The sequence below is a fragment of the Andrographis paniculata genome, unplaced genomic scaffold (assembly GCF_009805555.1).
Source record: "Andrographis paniculata isolate CXL003 unplaced genomic scaffold, ASM980555v1 Contig9END, whole genome shotgun sequence".
NCBI classification, from domain to species: domain Eukaryota; kingdom Viridiplantae; phylum Streptophyta; class Magnoliopsida; order Lamiales; family Acanthaceae; genus Andrographis; species Andrographis paniculata.
Genome location: NW_026137639.1, coordinates 58,853 through 76,356, shown reverse-complemented (window position 1 = coordinate 76,356; position 17,504 = coordinate 58,853). Strand labels below are relative to the sequence as shown.

The following is a 17,504-nucleotide window of genomic DNA, read 5'->3' as shown; positions in this document are numbered from 1 at the left end:
TACCTTCCACCTGTAGTCCATATTTAAATTGATTTAATGATATTATTATTATTATTAGTGTGATTAAATAGTGAGTGGACTAGGACTACATAGATATATAGTACAGAGGATAGCGATGATTGGCAATTGGCGTATATAGATTAGTATTTTAATTAATTAAAACGCGTATGGAGTGGAATATTGTGTGCAACTTCATCATCAGCTTGTGGTTGTTTAATTTCTTTGTTTATGATTGAGACGTGTGAATGTAAGCTTCAATTAATTTCGTCGAAGCTATTCTGACCATAGGTACCGTCTCCGTCTCCCTCCCAACATTCAAGGCTCCCATCTCACAAAAATTTTAATTTGGAGTATTAAAAATATTTTTTAAAAAATTATATTTTTTTTACATATATAATGTGATAGATTTTATAAGAGGCAATCTCCGTTTCAAAATTGATGCATTTGTTATGAAAAATAAATAAATAGGTCATTTGAGATTTTATAGTAAATTAATAAAAATAATTAGTGAGAGTGTATGAAATTTTAATAATGTTTCACTGCATAAAGTAATTGTAGCGTGCAATGATTTGTAATTTCAGTAAGAATTAAAAAAAATTTAATATTAGTGTATAATTATTTTTTAAAAATAACATAGCCAGAAAAGATAAGTATGATTTAAAAATTAATCCAAGCACAGCATAAAAAATAAATATTAAGCCCTCTAAATTAGGTAGAAAAAATTCGAGTTGAGCCCATGAAAATCGGGCCATGTCCGATTTACCAAAAAAATTGAAATATATTATAAATTACAATAAAATTTTAAAATTATTATATATATACTTAATATTTAAAAATTTAATTGTCAATAAAAAAATTATTTTTATAATAATTAGATCAATACATATAATTTATTTTTTTAAAAAATAAACAAACAATGTAAAATAAATATATCTAAAAAAAATATTAAAAATGGACCGGTACCGCTTAGATTGAAACCGGACCGCCTCAAGATGAGGACTTAACGCTGATTATAAGATCGAGCCAAGCATACCAAACAGATTTGAAAATAAATACTTGTAAACACATTTTTATTTTTTTTTAAATGATAAATTCCAACAGAAGATTACTCTGCGGTCAGTTACTCCATTTATCTACTAAGCCGAGCTATCCTCAATCGCAACCTTCCGAGTGTTACCCTTTCTATACTTTTTTTTTTTTTTTTAATATTTCAAACTTGGAACATAAAATTAAATTTAAATTTATTAAATCTAAAATATTTCAACTCTCTTTTTTAACTCAAATGTTTAACATAAATTAACTTTAGTTTGATAAAAAGTTAAAAAATGATACAACAAATAACAGTTGTTTGTCAGTAAAAAACAACAGAACTCACAATTGAATCGAAAATACGATAAGACTTTTATTGGAGTTGGAAACGACAGGAGTACTTTCCACAAAGTAAAAAACAATGAAACTCTAAACATAGTCAGAAATGATAGACTTCTCAAAGCAATCGGATTTATAATTTTAAAGAAACATGACAAATCGATTGTATGTGTAGATTGAAGTCTCAAATCCAAATACACACGGAAATCAAGATTCTAAATAGAAAAACGAACGACAAAATCTCAAATTTTTTTGGTAAGCTCCGGATGTATTTTGGGTTGAATTCAAAACAAAATAAGGAATAACCCGCTGTGTAGAGTGAACGCATGAAGTTGAGGTCATGTAATAAAAATCTTTTTAAAAGGTTAACTATCGATTAGTAAATACAGACAGTCAATATTTTAATAAGAATTTGAAAGGCTGTTTGTTTTGCTTCGTCCAAATAATAAGTGTACATTTATTTTTGGCGCAAAGTTTAAAAAATAGTAGTATTTTAATTATATTAGGTATGTAAAAGTAATAAATGATATTTTTATCCTTACTTTTTGGTATAAAAATAATGATGTGATGTAAAGTAATAATATTTGTGGAAAAAAATGGAGTATTTAATGAAATTATTACTTTGTATTGAACGTTCCAAAATAGAAATATGTATACTATGTAGCGGGACAGAGGGAGTATTTTTTACCATTATTATGTCTTAAACTTTTGTTATTAAATATTATTTGTGATATTTCCAGAATTCTCTCTTATTTATTTATGTATTTAAGGGAATATCATCTTCATCTAAATATATACTATTTAGTTTTCAAATGAAAAATATGTATAACTATATTAGCTAAAACATTATAAAAAAAAATAAATTGATAACAGTGATATAGTTGGTAATTTTAAATAAAATATAAAAAATAGTAGTATTTTATTAATGTGTGTGGACTATCTTTACTGAATTAAGAAACATGCCACATTAATTGCGCACATCAGAATGAGAAAATTTATTTTAAAAAATATATATATTTAATTTGATAATTAACTTGAAATTAATAATAATTAGTATCAGAATCAAGTCCAGCCTTATATATTAATCATTTTGTTTTAAGCTTATGGTTTTACTCAGAAGAGTAGCTAACACTTCTTTTCGGGAAAAAAAAAAAAAAAAAAACATTATCTAACAGATAATTCAGTTGCATGCGAAGACGACGACAACGAACCAGGATGATTTTGGAGGGCCCGGGACCAGATGCTCCCGATTGTAGACACGGGGTAGATATCCAGCCCGGGCTTCCAAGTCCCGGGACCCCTTTAACTAAAAACTACATAAGCCTCGGCTGAGCTTATCCAGAATGGAGGCAAGCTAATTGGTAAGGGCCTGTTTGGATGAATCAAAATGGAAAGGAAATGGATCGGAATTCTCCTCAATAACGACAGGGTAACCGTCGATCTCCATCATCCAAGGGTTCTTCTCGTCGCTCCTAACATCCCTCAACGCCCGCCAAACAGCACTGTTACATTTAAAACCCGATCCGAATGCCATCTGCCATACCCGATCCCCCTTCCTGACCCGACCCTTTGCCTCCGCGTACGCCAATTCATACCAAACTGAACTGCTCGAAGTGTTCCCAAATCGATGGAGCGTCATTCTCGAAGGCTCCATGTCCGCCGCGCTGAACCCTAGATTCCTCTGCAATTCGTCGAGCACCGGCTTCCCCCCGACGTGAGGAAGGAAATGCTCCACAGATCTGTTGAACTTCGGCATGTAGGGATGGATTTTCGCCGGACTGAGGCGGCGAGCGATGTGATTTTTCAGGAATCGGATCTGCTCGGAGAGAGGGAGGATGTGCGCGCCTAGAGATTTCAGGTGCAGTTGAATCGCAAGATTCGCCGCGACTAAGAGGTCTTTGTTGATGTTGACGCCGGTTTGGCCGTTCGAATCCTCCTCGCGGGAGATGCAGCCGTAGGCGACGTCGGAACTGGCGGTGTGCGTGTGGAGCGCGTGCATGAGACGGTACTTGGAGAGTTTTGCGTGCGAAGGTTTGTTCGAGAGGAGGACGGCGGCGGCGCCGGAGCGGAAGATGCAGTTCACGAGAAGCTTGGAGCGGTCGTCGCCGGCGTATAAACTGCAGGTCACGTTTTCCGTGCTCACGATTAACGCACAGGTATTTTTCCGCACCTATTTTCCCGCGCAGTTAGAAAATCGTTAGATTTTGAACAGAACTGAACTCTGTTTCGTTAGCTATACTGTGAATTGAAGGATTTTTCTAGAACATTCCTTACCTGTAGAAGCCGTTTGGCGAGTCCGACGGCGAGTAGCCCCGTGGCGCATCCCATTCCGGTGAGATTGAAGCTCGCGACATCTTCCCTGAGCTTATACCGATTGACAATAATCCCCGACAGCGAAGGCACAACATTAAACACAGTGCAGTTGACGATCAATATTCCGATCTCTTCTCGCTTGACGAAGGTCTTCGCCATCAGAGCATCGACGGCGCCGAACATCACCATTTCCGACTCTTCCCTCGCCGCATCCATCTCCTGGTTGAACGGGACGCGAAGCAATCCTTTCGCCAGGTACGTCGAGTCTCCGATCCCTGCTCTGTACACTGTTTTCGTAATGAAATCTAGCGTGCGATCCGAAACTCCATATGTCCTCGCACTTTGAACTATATCGTCTCTGCTGCATTTTAGGGTTTCCGGGGGTTTGTAACATGCGAAATCCACCAGAAAAACCTCATCCACATTAAAAAAGCGTGAGTAAAATACGATCAACAGTAGAATCATGAGCAGACATAAAATCACCACTCCAATATTTTGATGGAAAAGGATTACGGCTTCTGAGATTAATGCAGTAGCAAAATTGAACATGATGAAGATCAACTCGCTCGATCTATGCTTGAACAGAAGAATGAATGGCTACAAACACACACACACACATACATATATAATATAGAACAGACAGTAGCTTTATCGAATTAATGAAGGATTGGTATGAAAGTTGTAGTGAACTAACTGTTCTTATTAAATATTTACGGGTGGATACAAGTGGGGAATTGCATGCATTTTGCATAAAATATAGTTAATATATATAACTGGTAAATAACTCGAGTTTCTAAATTGATCATATTATATACATATCTTGTTGATGAATTATTTATGTGGAGGAGATCTGTGAGGAATTAATTGGGTGGCAGCCCGGCGGCTCTACCTACATACTTATTACAGTAATAATTAATTCTCCCCGTCCATAATAATAATAACTGTCTGCTAAAATACGAGAGATCGTAGTACACTAGTATTAATTAGTTATCACACGAGGTTGGGTGAAATAATTGGGCAGGCTAGCTAGGCCAAGCTCTCTCTTTTTGACTAAAATTGAAATGTCTATAGAGCAAGAGGGATGATGAGCACTAAGGGTGTCGAGCTTTTTTTTTTTTTTTTTTTTTTCTCTGTTGAATAGATTTTTTGTGGGCACAGAATTCAAAATTCCCACTTATACAGTACTGTCACGTCGTCAAGACCGCGAACATGTCGAGCCAGAGTGTGGGGCATTGGGGGCCATAAATTTTTGCCTTTTGCACACGAGAAGGACATAGCAAGTAGAAGAAAGAAAAGAAAATCTATAGAGTTGAAAATCATCAGTAGGGAATTTGTAGAAGAATCGGACCATCCTACCCATAATCTATAGAGTTATAACAAGTAGATAGAGGGGAAAAAACGACAAAAAAAAAAAAAAAAAAGGAAAAGCTTTTAGGCCTAAGAAATTAAACGCCACTTCTATTCACAATTCTATTTTTTACTTCAACCAGAATATTCTTCAAATATTTTATTTTATATATTATTTTAAACTATTTTTTATATTTTTAAAAAAAAAATTCCTAAAAAAAAACATACAACATCATAAATTGCTAAACACAATTTTTGGTGTCAAAATTAGCGCACATGATTGGAGAAAAGAACTTCGTTTATGAGGCTGTAGCTCAAAAAATGCAAGATGATCTAAGCCATCTCCAACCCCCTCCAAATATACAGTTTGGTGGGGAGAATTTGCTCCAATCCACTCTCTATTTGGGGGTGTTGCACTGTAACTAAAGCTATTTACGGTGGTGGTGTTTTTTCTTTTATATTAATTCTTTTATTTACTTTTTACTTTTTTATTTAATTTGTTTAAATAATAATATTAATTTTAGATATAAAAAATGATATAAAATAATATACATAATATCCAATATAAATAATAGTGGAGTAAAAAATATAACTGTATAAAAATAAAAATACTATAGTATCTGCATTTCTTAAATTAAAATTGTATAAATAGAGTTTATGAACCGAGATGGCCAAACACTATATATTTGAGGAAAATGAAAAGCAACCTCCCAAGCAAGTCAATCCTATATTTTCCTGTCACCCATTCATTTTTTTCTTATTGGAGAAAACATTTTTGTTTCTTTTTTTTAAAAACAAAAGTGCACTATATTTTTTTTACTATAAAAAATAAAATAATAATAATTTTTATCAATTGGTACTCAAATATTTAAACACACAACTAGACGAGAGAAGTAGTATTATTTAAAAGGAATTTAAAGGAGAAAAATAGAAGGCTAAGAAAAGACACACAACAAAGATACAAGGGACTATTTGGTTGTAGGTTGTTGTTATAGTCACAAAGTTGAGGTGTTAAATCCATTCCATTGTTTCCCTTTTTTTCATAAGTTAACACGTCTCATTTAGAATCTACCAAGTTCATATTGTATTTTAATCTAATAAAAAAATTATATATTTAATTAAGATTTTAAAAACAATAATTATAGAACTTTGTGATATTAGTGTAGCGATGACTAAGCTGTGAAAGTAAAGTGTATTAGAAAATCGATATGGTTGAAACTGTTGGGTTGAAAGTTTGGATTTTGTGATTGAATGTTATGAATAGAGCAAAATATGGAGCAAAACCCGATATTCGGTAAAAATACCATATTCAAGATCATATATATATATAAAGCGGATTCGGATCCAAATACGAACCCGATACCCATATGAGATTCAAATTTGAATCCGGCAAAATATACCAAATCCGAATCGGATCCAATCCAAAACGGTTCTAATGGCCAGACCTAATTATCACCGGGCGGGATAGTATGGAGCAAAACCTTGACCTAATTACTGACACAGTCCGACTAGGTATAATTATACTTAATGTATTTTTCTTATTCATAAAATTCAATAGAACCAATGATTATAAATATGGATATAAGAAAATTAATGAAAAAATAAAACAAAAAAACAAAATTCAGAAAATATGATTTAGTATGGATGAAAACGTCAATTATTATCCCCATATAAATTGTAATTGTTTAGTTCATAAACTTATTACGAGACTTTCAAAATTTTAGGGCTAACATAAACCCTAATTTTCGTACAACACTGCATGTAATGTTGGCCAACCCAAAACCAAATTTATGATCGTTTATAAATGTTTTTAATTATATATTTTTATAACAATAATAGTAGTATATATTTTTATTTAAAGATTATACGTGGCATCTTATTTTATCTTACATGCAACGTCTACTAATAGTGTCCAGCACCTTCTGTAATAATATACCAGACGGCTAATTATATATTATATATTATTATTATTATTATAATAGTTATAACATGTTTATATTAATTATTCTTGTTGGGTCTGGACCTGTAATTCTTGTCGGCAGAGAGAATAGAAGTTAATTCGAATAACCATAGAATAAATTCTAAATAAATACAAACTTATTTATATTTGTTAAATATATTTAAAATATATAAAATTATTAAAAATGGAAATGAATTATTTGTGGGATGTAAAAAAAAAAAATAGATTATTTGTAGCGGAATAGAAAAAAAAATTACTTAAAATAAAAAAAGTTATCTTTTGTAGGACGTAAAAAAATAAGTCATTTGTAGCGGAACGGAGAAAAAAATTACTAAAAATAAAAAGGAGTTCGTATAGATCACCGCGGAACAGATCTTTCCCTTAGTCCACTTAGACATTTTTTATTATTTTTTTCTAAATATTTATATTTATATATATATATATATATAGTGTCTAAATTTGATTTCGATATTTTTAATAAACAAACATTTGAGGAAATTGCAATAGAGCATTAAAGTTGTCGCGCATGGAGAAAATAGAAAGTTTTAGTAGTGGCTCATTAATACACACACTAATTAATCTTAACTCGTAATAAATAAATACTACAAGTCTACAAGTAGTTTTAAACTTTCTACTGATGTTCATAGGATAGGATCGATAGCTTGCCTACCAGACTATATTAATCACTCCAAAATAAGCAACTTTTGTATTTTCAAAATTAAGACAAGATGTTAGAGATTTGAAGTTCTGGAAAAAAAATAAAAAAGAAAAACAAATTGAATACTTTATGTGATCTTTGGAATAAAAAATACTATTTGCTTTATATTTTATAAAAAGAAAAAAACAATTATTTTAAAAATTTTCAAAATAATCTGAGTTATATTTGTTTGAGGATTTGAATTTTAGATTGAGATTTGAATGTTAAAAAATTTGAATTAATATTTTAAATATTTTTAGTATTATATTTTAATAAAATATATATAATATGAATATTATCTTGTAAAAATTATGATTTTATATAAAATAAATAAATAAATAAATATATATTTATTTATAATTAACTCAAAATTAATTTTATCAAAAATGATAAATTTGAAATATAAATAAAAAAATTTATTAAAAAATAAAAATAATAAAGTTTTGAATGAGAATTTATATGTAATCGGTAAAAAATTGAATTTTATTAATAATAGAAATAAACTATTCCATCTGTTCCATAAATATAGTCTTAATTGGGTTGGACACGGAATTTAAGGAATATTGATATTATATTGGTAGTTGGTAAAAAGTCCTTGTGAGTGTATTCGTATAAAAAGTATGGTAATATGTTTATTTATGAAAACAAGACTATTATTTTGAAACAGATAAAAATGGTAAACAAGACTATCATATTGGACAAATGAAGTAATTTTTTACGAAAGAGACGAAATGAAAAGGGACAGAACGGGGGAATATAATTTTTTTTATATAGCAATATTTTATTCATAAAAAATAAAAAATCATAAAAATTTCTTACCTTTTTAAAAATATATTGATATGTTCGAAAGTAAATTTTATGATAATATATGTATATATTATATCTTTCTTCCCGCAAAATATGTTCAAAATTTTAAAACAAATTTTAATGTGTTATGTGGGGTTTTTATTGATACTTTTTTGTTATTTTTGCTTATAGGAAAAAATATATACTAAAAAGAATGATATCATTTTTTATTAAATAAAAATAAAAATATTTTTAAGTGACAAATAAAAAAAAAAATTGATTTTAGAAGATATAGAGTAATAAAACAATAATATGGCTAGAAAATAAACTTGCATAATGAAAATATAAATTGAAGAGAAAATAAACTCAGTACAAAAAAATACAACAATATGATGAATTGATCAATAAAAATGATGAATAGAGTAAAAAAAAAAAATATTTTAGTGAATAAAAATCTCATATTTGAATAATAAATTAGATGTAATGTAAAATTGGATAAATGTAATTTAAAAAAAATTATAAAAATTAAATACGGATATCTTATAAAATAATTATAAAAAATAAATAGTATAAAAATACATTAATAAACATATTTTATTATTTTTTAATATTAATTTTTCTATTTTTTATATATTGAAAATAAATAAAAATAATACTAACATTTTCAAATTTGTTTAAATATAATTTAAAATTTATTTGAAATAAAATATTTAACAGTTTAATATTTTAAAATAAATAATATATTTTATTAAAAAACGTATAAAATAAATAACACTCTCTCCGTCCCCACTTAATTAACATATTTTCCATTTTATATTTTTGTATATTTTATAACAATGGATGTATTTCTATTTTGATAAAAAATACTAAATTAAAATATACTCAACAAATAGTAATCAATTTTATTAACTACATAATATATAATATAATACAAATAAGATCTATTCAAAACCTTTTTATTTCTGTATTTATTCAAAATACAAATATTTTTATATACCTTAAAAATATTATATTTTTTATAAAATTTATTTACGTTTATTATAAATAAATAGGCTCTACTTTTTATTTATTTATATTTAATATTTTTATTGTGATATAATTTTTAAAATTTTAAATATTTATTTTAAATTTATTAATCATATATATTAAATTTATTTTAAAAATATCAATATAATTAATTATATAATAAATAATAAAAAATATTATAATTTATTATTATTAAATAATTAAATATTATTATTTAAATATTGTATCACTAATAATATATGTCAATAGAAGAAAAAGTATTTATTTTGATTTAAAATATTTTTCTTTTTTATTTTACTATTTCACACCGCCTAAAAGGTAAAAATTGCAAGCAACGGCCACGTTTAGGCTTTGAAAAGCTCTCAGTCCAAAATCCCCAATTTTCGCTGGGAAGTTTAGTTATAAACCCTAATTTATACTCCGCACCATTCGTAATTCTCGATCAGTCAATCAATGGACGGCCACCCCTCGCATCTCACGGCCTCCGTTCGTTCCCGGAGTTCCCAATCTCCTTCGCCTTCTCACTCCGCTTCCGCCTCCGCCACCTCCTCAATCCACAAGAGGAAACTACCGCCTGAAGACCACGCGCCGCCTTTCCCGCCTTCGTTCTCCGACACGCGCGACGGAGCCCTTACGTCTAACGATGACCTGGAGAGCATCAGCGTCCGCGGAGCCGACTCAGATTCTGAGGATGAGTCTGAAGAAGTCGTCGACGATGAGGAGGAAGAGTACGATGACTCCTCCATGCTCAATTTCACTGCTTCTCGGCTGGAGAACAGTAACTCTGCTGGTCCTACAGCCAGGAACACTAAAATGAAGGCAGATAATTCGGTTAAAATCGAGTCTGCTGATGTAGCTAAGGAAAGTAATAACAGTAGTAACAATAATTCTGGTAGTGCCGTGGCGCCTGGGGCCAATGGTTCGATCCCGGGAATTCTGGTAAAGGAGGATACAGTGAAGAGTATTTTTACCGATAATATACAGACCAGCGGCGCCTATAGCGCGAGAGAGGAGAATTTAAAGAGAGAAGTAAGCCTTCTCATCGTTTAAGTTTGCACTTGTGTTGTCCTTCTTTCCAAGGAATGCTTTGTATCTCTATCAACTTGCTTGACTGCTCTATTTTTCAATATTATTTGCTATTATTTTCCGCAATAATACTTATAGATCATGAGGTATCTTTGCTTTTTACTTTTTGGATTTTCTCCAAATTATCAGGAAGAAGCAGGGAGGCTCAAATTTGAATGTGCTTCAAATGATGGCATTGATGAACACATGGTTTGGTAATTTCATTTGCTCCCACGAAGATCTGCTTTGACCCTTGTAATCCCATTTTACTTGGTTAATGACTTCAGTTGTATTTTATTAGGTTGATAGGATTGAAGAACATTTTTGCCAGGCAACTTCCTAATATGCCAAGGGAGTACATTGTACGGCTCATAATGGACAGGTATACTGCATCATGCATGTGAACTTTTTCTGTGAAGCTCGTAGGAAAACACAAAAAAAGTTGGTAACCTTGTAATTAGAAGTTTCGCCTGCTAGTTTCCAGTTATTGTCTCTCCACTTACGTGGTGATTTAGTAAGAAAGTGCTGTAAACACAATTTAATGAAATGTGTTAGCAAGTCATAAGTTGCTATGGTATGTTCTGAGATAAACTTTAGCGATATTTGCTTTTCAAGAATATATTATGGATATATGCTTTAATAGTGACTAGAATTAAGATTCTTATTCCTGATGCAATAATTATGTTTGGAGATCTGTATCTTTCATAATTTATACTAAATTCCAGTTACTTGTGTATCTTTCTTAAGATCATTGTTGTGCGCATGAGTTGTATGCTAGTTCTAATTACATTTGTTAGATAACTGTTGAATAATCATTCAGTGTTCTTTGTTGGATATCTGTTTACCATTTGTGTTTTCAAACTTGAGAGTTCTATGATTTGTTTTTGTTGTGGCAACTATATCTAGTCATGCTGCAATTTTTTAGTGGCCTACCTTTTTTGGTTTTTGTCTAAACATTGGTACTATGGTTTGTGTGGCAGAAACCATAAATCTGTCATGGTCATCCGACGGAATACAGTAGTTGGTGGTATTACATATCGCCCCTACATCAGGTACAGCTTTTGCTGTGTTGTTATGCTGACTCAATTTAATACCATGATACAGGTTCAAATGTCTATTTATCACCTAATTGGCTTCAAATCTTTTTTTTTTTTTTGTATGTTTTTGGTTGAGCATATTGCTGCACTATATTTTCAGAATGTTTCATTATAATGTTCAGCCGTGCATCATCAACCATCTTATGCAATATTTGTGCTCATGCTAATGTTGTATGATTACAAGAGCAAAATTGAAGCGGGCTTGATGAATGATGTATTGGCCCCTTGAGATGGTTTAATTATTTGCTAAATTATGATCCTTTTGTGAGAATCTTGATATTTTAATTGTGCATGCAGCCAAAAATTTGGAGAGATAGCTTTCTGTGCTATCACAGCTGACGAACAAGTTAAGGGCTATGGCACACGACTTATGAATCATTTAAAACAGCATGCACGGGATGCAGATGGTCTGACACACTTCCTTACATATGCTGATAATAATGCTGTTGGTTACTTTGTCAAGCAGGTGAGATTACAAACGTCCATATGTAGCACTTGTCTATGATAGGCCAATCAACTCAGCATAGTATCATATGCATATTGGTATGATATGATCAGACATTGTGAAATCTAACTGGAATATGTAGTCTCGTTGAGTGTTCTTTTTATTAGGCCCTTGACTAGTGTTGCTCTAGCAGTAGTAAGTATTTAAAAAATCTAAATGAGAAGAAACTCAAAGTTACTTACTTGGTTAATCAAATTTTGGTTATAGCTTGTGTTTAGTTTTGATGTTTGCGGGTTGTACAGGATTCTGTAGCAACATATAGATATTAATATGTTTTTGGCTACTGACTTTGAGTTCACTAAAATTTATGCTTTTCATTTCATGCTGTAAAGCTTTTCATTGTAGTTATGGTTAAGGGATGTGCAATAAGCAAAAGTCACTGCCAGCGTATGTTTGTTGTTGTGCTAATTAAATCAGTTCTGTTGGTTTATATTGTGGAGAGATTTCAACTGTAGAAGATGGGCCATGGGAAATGTAAATTAGCATCTAGTTATTTACATCAACTGTTAAAAACTTATTATTGTTTGAAAGAAAAGAAGTGAGTAGTTTGGGGGTGGATAAGGTGCTCACTCATTCATAGTGGGCGAGCCAGTGGGTCTTTTTTTTTACCTTTTCTACCTGTAATTGTCTACTTGTTATAAATCTTTGTATTGTTATTGTTCGTGGTGTGATTTCTAATATATTATACTTGTTTAGGGCTTCACCAAGGAAATTCACTTGGAGAAAGAAAGATGGCATGGGTATGTTTTGACCTTTTCTGTTTATGTCCTTTTAAGTAATCTTTATATTACTGTGGTAGCTATGCTGCTTTGTTACATATTCTTCTGGACAGATAGAGTACATTGTGGATGCATCACAAGTTCTGTTAGCTTTTGTATCTAATTGTATAGGTCTTTGTGTCAACATTATATATACCACTTTTGTTGCAGGGTGATACAGATGCCCTTTTTATTAAAAACTTTACTATATCAGTTGGGTTGTTATTAATCTTGCAGCTATATCAAGGATTATGATGGAGGGATCCTTATGGAATGTAAGATAGACCCCAAGCTTCCATACACTGATCTATCAACTATGATACGTCGTCAAAGACAGGTAAGTTATATTCTTTTTCTCTTTGTATGATTAGTATTTTATTTATTTATTTATGACAGTGGGATTAGGACAGATATTGGGCATATGATGTAGTCATCATAGTGCGATAATTTATCAATTTCCTATTGATTTGTCTGTCATTGCGGCATATCATAGATTAAGCAAGTGCCTTAACAAGTAAATATTCATTTGTTTTGTTGTATTTGACTGCTAGGCAATTGATGAAAAGATAAGAGAGCTCTCAAATTGTCACATTGTCTACCCTGGAATTGATTTTCAGAAGGTGCGCCACAGTTGTTTGAATGTGTATTTTAAGAATGTGATTGTTTGGAGCTCCTTCAACACACTGAAGTAGAAATGTTTGATCTCCTTTTCGTTGGGTTTGTATATTATTAGTTAATGCTTCTTTCTGGTGATGTTTTATTGCTTTCCAGAAAGAAGCTGGTATTCCTAAAAAATCCATCAAGGTTGAGGATATACCTGGCTTGAGTGAGTCTTTCCTTTCCCTGAATATTATTTAGTTTTATGTCAATTTCTGATGTAATGATCTGTGGTTCTATAGGTAAAGCTTTCTAAATTGTTTAAAGGGATCATGCCATCTCTAAACATCCAGATTCCTTCATATGCACACTCAAGCACAGTATAGAAGATTAGAAACTCACCTTTCTTAGTTTTATGGTTAAGGATCTTTTTTTTTTTTTTTTTTTTTTTTTTTAAATTGCGGCATTTTATGGTTAAGTTTTGCACCTACACATTATGGTTTCTCCATTCTAGATTTTTTGTCTTGTAGATTCTGTATCTCCAGTTATTATATGATTCTAATTTGAACTTGGCTATGGCATCATGACAGGAGAGGCGGGTTGGACACCTGATCAATATGGCCATTCTCGATTTAAGACAATAAACTCGTCATCGGAGGCTGGCTCACATCTGAAATCCTTGACTGCGTTTATGCGCTCCCTTGTCAAGGTAATTTATCTATCTATATATTATATATTTGAAAGAACTTTTCGGTTATTTTCTATCTATTACTTTGGGGATTTATAATTTTCGATGGAGAATAGTTTGTCAATAGCGGCCTGTAGCAGCACTCTACTATGCTAGGGTTGTGAGAGAAAATGGATTACTTTTTTAACACGTAAGTAATTGAAATATAACTTTAACTTAAAAAGTGTTTTTTGTTTTTATTATAATATAGATAAAAAAAATCTAACATTTATTTTAAATCTTAATTAATGGTTAGGTTCATTCTTAAAAAAAAACCAATTAGAAAGCCAAAAGTTGCAAGATTTGGTTTATATCAAGTATAACCAAAATTTGTTATATCGTTATGGTAGCAATGATGTGATTGGTCCTATTGTTTTGAATGATATTGAAGATTCTAATGAGTGATTTATTGGAGAAGTTGATAAAGATAAACAACTTGGCAAGGATGAGTAAGCCTTTGATAATGATAATTTCACTTGTGGAGTTGTTGATGCTACTGGAGCTAACGAGCCTACTTTCTATAGGATGCAAACATCAATGAGAGAAAGCTATAGGCACTTCTAGTTCTCGAAAGGGAAGGGAAATGATATTGTGTAAGGTGGCGAACTTACACTAGAATTAATGGATGAGAATAAAGAAGAAGAGGAAGAATATATAGACAAGAGTAGCAGTGAGGCTGATGAAAATGAGGAAGAAAATTCTTTTATCAGATTTTGAATCTAATTAGCTTTGATATATATAATGATCTAATTGTTTTTGCTTATATAACTATCTAAGAACTATGATCTTATTTTTTTATTGACATTTTATTGGTTTGAATGACAATTATGGTTTGAAGGACACAGTATTTTAGATAGTTGAATTTAATAGGTCAATTATAATCGTTATAATATTATTTTATTATTTTTTATATAAGTGTTCTTGCTATTATTTTTAAAATAAAAATTAATATATGATTTAAAAAAATTAAAATATGTATTTACAAATAACTAAAAAATATATATATTTATTAACATAAATTAATTGAATAGGCCTTATGTGATTGTTAAATTTGTCAAAAATAGAAAGAGTTATAGGGCTGCCTAAAAAGGAAAAAGAGTTATTGTGGCTGGACGTAGGGATATTTAAATCTCTATGGAATTTCTATGAATTAAATCTCCAAGAATGGCATAATCTTAATTTTAAATCAATAAGCAACCAATTAATACTTGGGATTTTTAAATTTTTTTTTATTATAGCTTTTTTAATCAATAAGCAACCAAATAATACTTGAATTTTTTGCCTATTCAATTTTGGTTTGGTTTGTAATGTACCTTTTAGATATCAGCTTCCTTTTGCCAATAGCTGCAATATCTTCCTGTTATAATATACTGATTCAAGTTGCTCTTTGAATTGTAAATTAATTATTTCAAACTAGAAAGAATAGAGTTGCTACTTAAGGTGTTTGTTTCTATATCTCGATGTACTTGCCACTGTATAATCTATTATGAGCAGGCAATGAATGATCATCCTGATGCTTGGCCATTCAAAGAACCAGTCGATGCCCGGGATGTGCCTGATTACTATGACATAATCAAAGATCCAATGGGTACATTTCCATTTACATTTTGTTCGAAATTATTTCCCCAGTTCCCTTTTCCTTCCTTTCAATAATATTCTTGTACAGATTTGAAGACTATGTCGAAGAGGGTCGAGTCGGAGCAATACTATGTGACATTTGAGATGTTTGTTGCTGATGTTCGGAGAATGTTCTCAAACGCCCGCACCTACAACTCCCCGGAAACCATCTATTACAAATGTTCAACCAGGCATGCTCGTGTACCATTACCTTAGTTGAGCTTCTTGTATTTTTGGAGAATACCGAATAAAATTCACGTGAATGTTGCATTGCAGGCTTGAAGGGCATTTCTCGAACAAAGTTCAAGCTGGTCTCCAATCTAGCATCAAAATTCAGCCACAATAAGCTCAGGTCATCTTCTCGTCCATGGGAATATAATTGATTTGATTTGTTCATGGATTTAATCTGACTTGGGAAAGGTAGGATAGTCACAAATTTGATATGTGGTGTTGTATCATATGCTTAAGTAGTATATTTTAGTGCCGCCCGTTTTATATAAGATGATGATTATTTTCATAATAATTTAAATATTTCGTATTAAAAATTTGAAAGGTACTGTATTCATAATAAATTATTATTTTAAAATTGATTAATATTTTATTATTTTTATTTAAAGTGATTACATTTGGTAAATAGAATTTATAATGATTTATTTGTTAAAATATATTTAAACCATGATGCGGATTTTAGGCTTAGATATCAAATAGGTTTTTATTTTTGTAGTGTACTTTTATGGCCGTGGTTGGTCGACTTTAAATGGACTTCTAGATGTAAAAGCAAACGCAACAGGTTATTTCCAAAACGCCACGAAAATATACGTAGCATAAACATTTTTAGGGTAAACTTCAAAATAGAACACAAGCTACACAGTGATTTCATTTTTTAGGGTTGGCAAGGGAAGATTTTTACTTTTTCTCTCATCACAGAAAGATCGAATCGGTAGAGTTTTTGGAGTAATAAGAATATACCCATCTATCTATGATCGACGGCAATGACAAAAGCTGACCCACAATTGAGCTGACAGCGACGACTGAGCTCCGGGGAACGGAGGTGGGCTTCTTTGGCGACGATGTTCTTGCCTCACAAATTGTCTGAAAAAAAAGAAAATCATCTTTCGTGCCTCTACTTTTTCAGGCCAGGTCGAGAAGGTGTCCGAATAATGATTTCGAAAATTTTCTATTGTATGATTTTGTGTTCTGGTTTGGCAGAAATTAGCCTCGAAGTCGAGGAGGAAGGCTTCGAAAATAGGACTGATGTGTGATAAAAAAAAAAGATGCTAATGCTATATGATTTTATTTTATTGCGCCATTATTCAATAAATTCTAGTGACTAAAATCAAAAGATTAAAGCCAACTAACCTTTATTATTTTTATTTTATAAAATATTATACCATTTCCGTCTATATTTTTATTGCACTTATTTTTTTTTAATAGAAAATACATTTATATTTTACATAATATTATAAAGAATGCAATTAAAATAGAAATTGGTTTAAGAATATACATTTATATTTTTACATAATAATATAAAGAATGCAATTAAATAGAAATTGGTTTAAGAATATCTTTTTTTTCTTTATATATTGTTACTTATGAAACAGTACGGTGTGTTTTGATATTTTTTTTAAATAAATTATTCAG

At 30.9% G+C, this 17,504-nt stretch overlaps 2 protein-coding genes across 3 annotated transcripts; one reads left to right on the top strand and one right to left on the bottom strand.

The window, feature by feature from the left end:
- Nucleotides 1-2,564: 2,564 nt before the first annotated feature.
- On the bottom strand, nucleotides 2,565-4,159 carry LOC127244061 (3-ketoacyl-CoA synthase 20-like). Its single transcript, XM_051264363.1, has 2 exons — nucleotides 3,643-4,159; nucleotides 2,565-3,538 (listed from the first exon to the last, which is right to left on the bottom strand). Exons 1-2 carry the CDS (start codon nucleotides 4,144-4,146, stop codon nucleotides 2,723-2,725), a joined length of 1,320 nt encoding a protein of 439 aa, XP_051120320.1. The 5' UTR covers nucleotides 4,147-4,159; the 3' UTR covers nucleotides 2,565-2,722.
- Nucleotides 4,160-9,845: 5,686 nt separating this feature from the next.
- LOC127244196 (histone acetyltransferase GCN5) lies at nucleotides 9,846-17,266 on the top strand. 2 transcript variants are annotated; one of them, XM_051264626.1, is made up of 14 exons: nucleotides 9,846-10,526; nucleotides 10,713-10,777; nucleotides 10,864-10,944; nucleotides 11,543-11,614; nucleotides 11,957-12,125; nucleotides 12,861-12,904; nucleotides 13,160-13,259; nucleotides 13,474-13,542; nucleotides 13,694-13,748; nucleotides 14,110-14,228; nucleotides 15,741-15,834; nucleotides 15,913-16,054; nucleotides 16,140-16,215; nucleotides 16,791-17,266. In XM_051264626.1, the coding sequence occupies exons 1-13, from the start codon at nucleotides 9,951-9,953 to the stop codon at nucleotides 16,207-16,209; spliced, it is 1,656 nt and encodes a 551-aa protein (XP_051120583.1). In that variant the 5' UTR covers nucleotides 9,846-9,950; the 3' UTR covers nucleotides 16,210-16,215; nucleotides 16,791-17,266. The 2 variants fall into 2 exon arrangements, with proteins under 2 accessions (XP_051120583.1, XP_051120582.1); XM_051264625.1 differs by lacking the exon at nucleotides 16,791-17,266 and having other exon boundaries at nucleotides 9,847-10,526; nucleotides 16,140-16,451.
- Nucleotides 17,267-17,504: the final 238 nt, after the last annotated feature.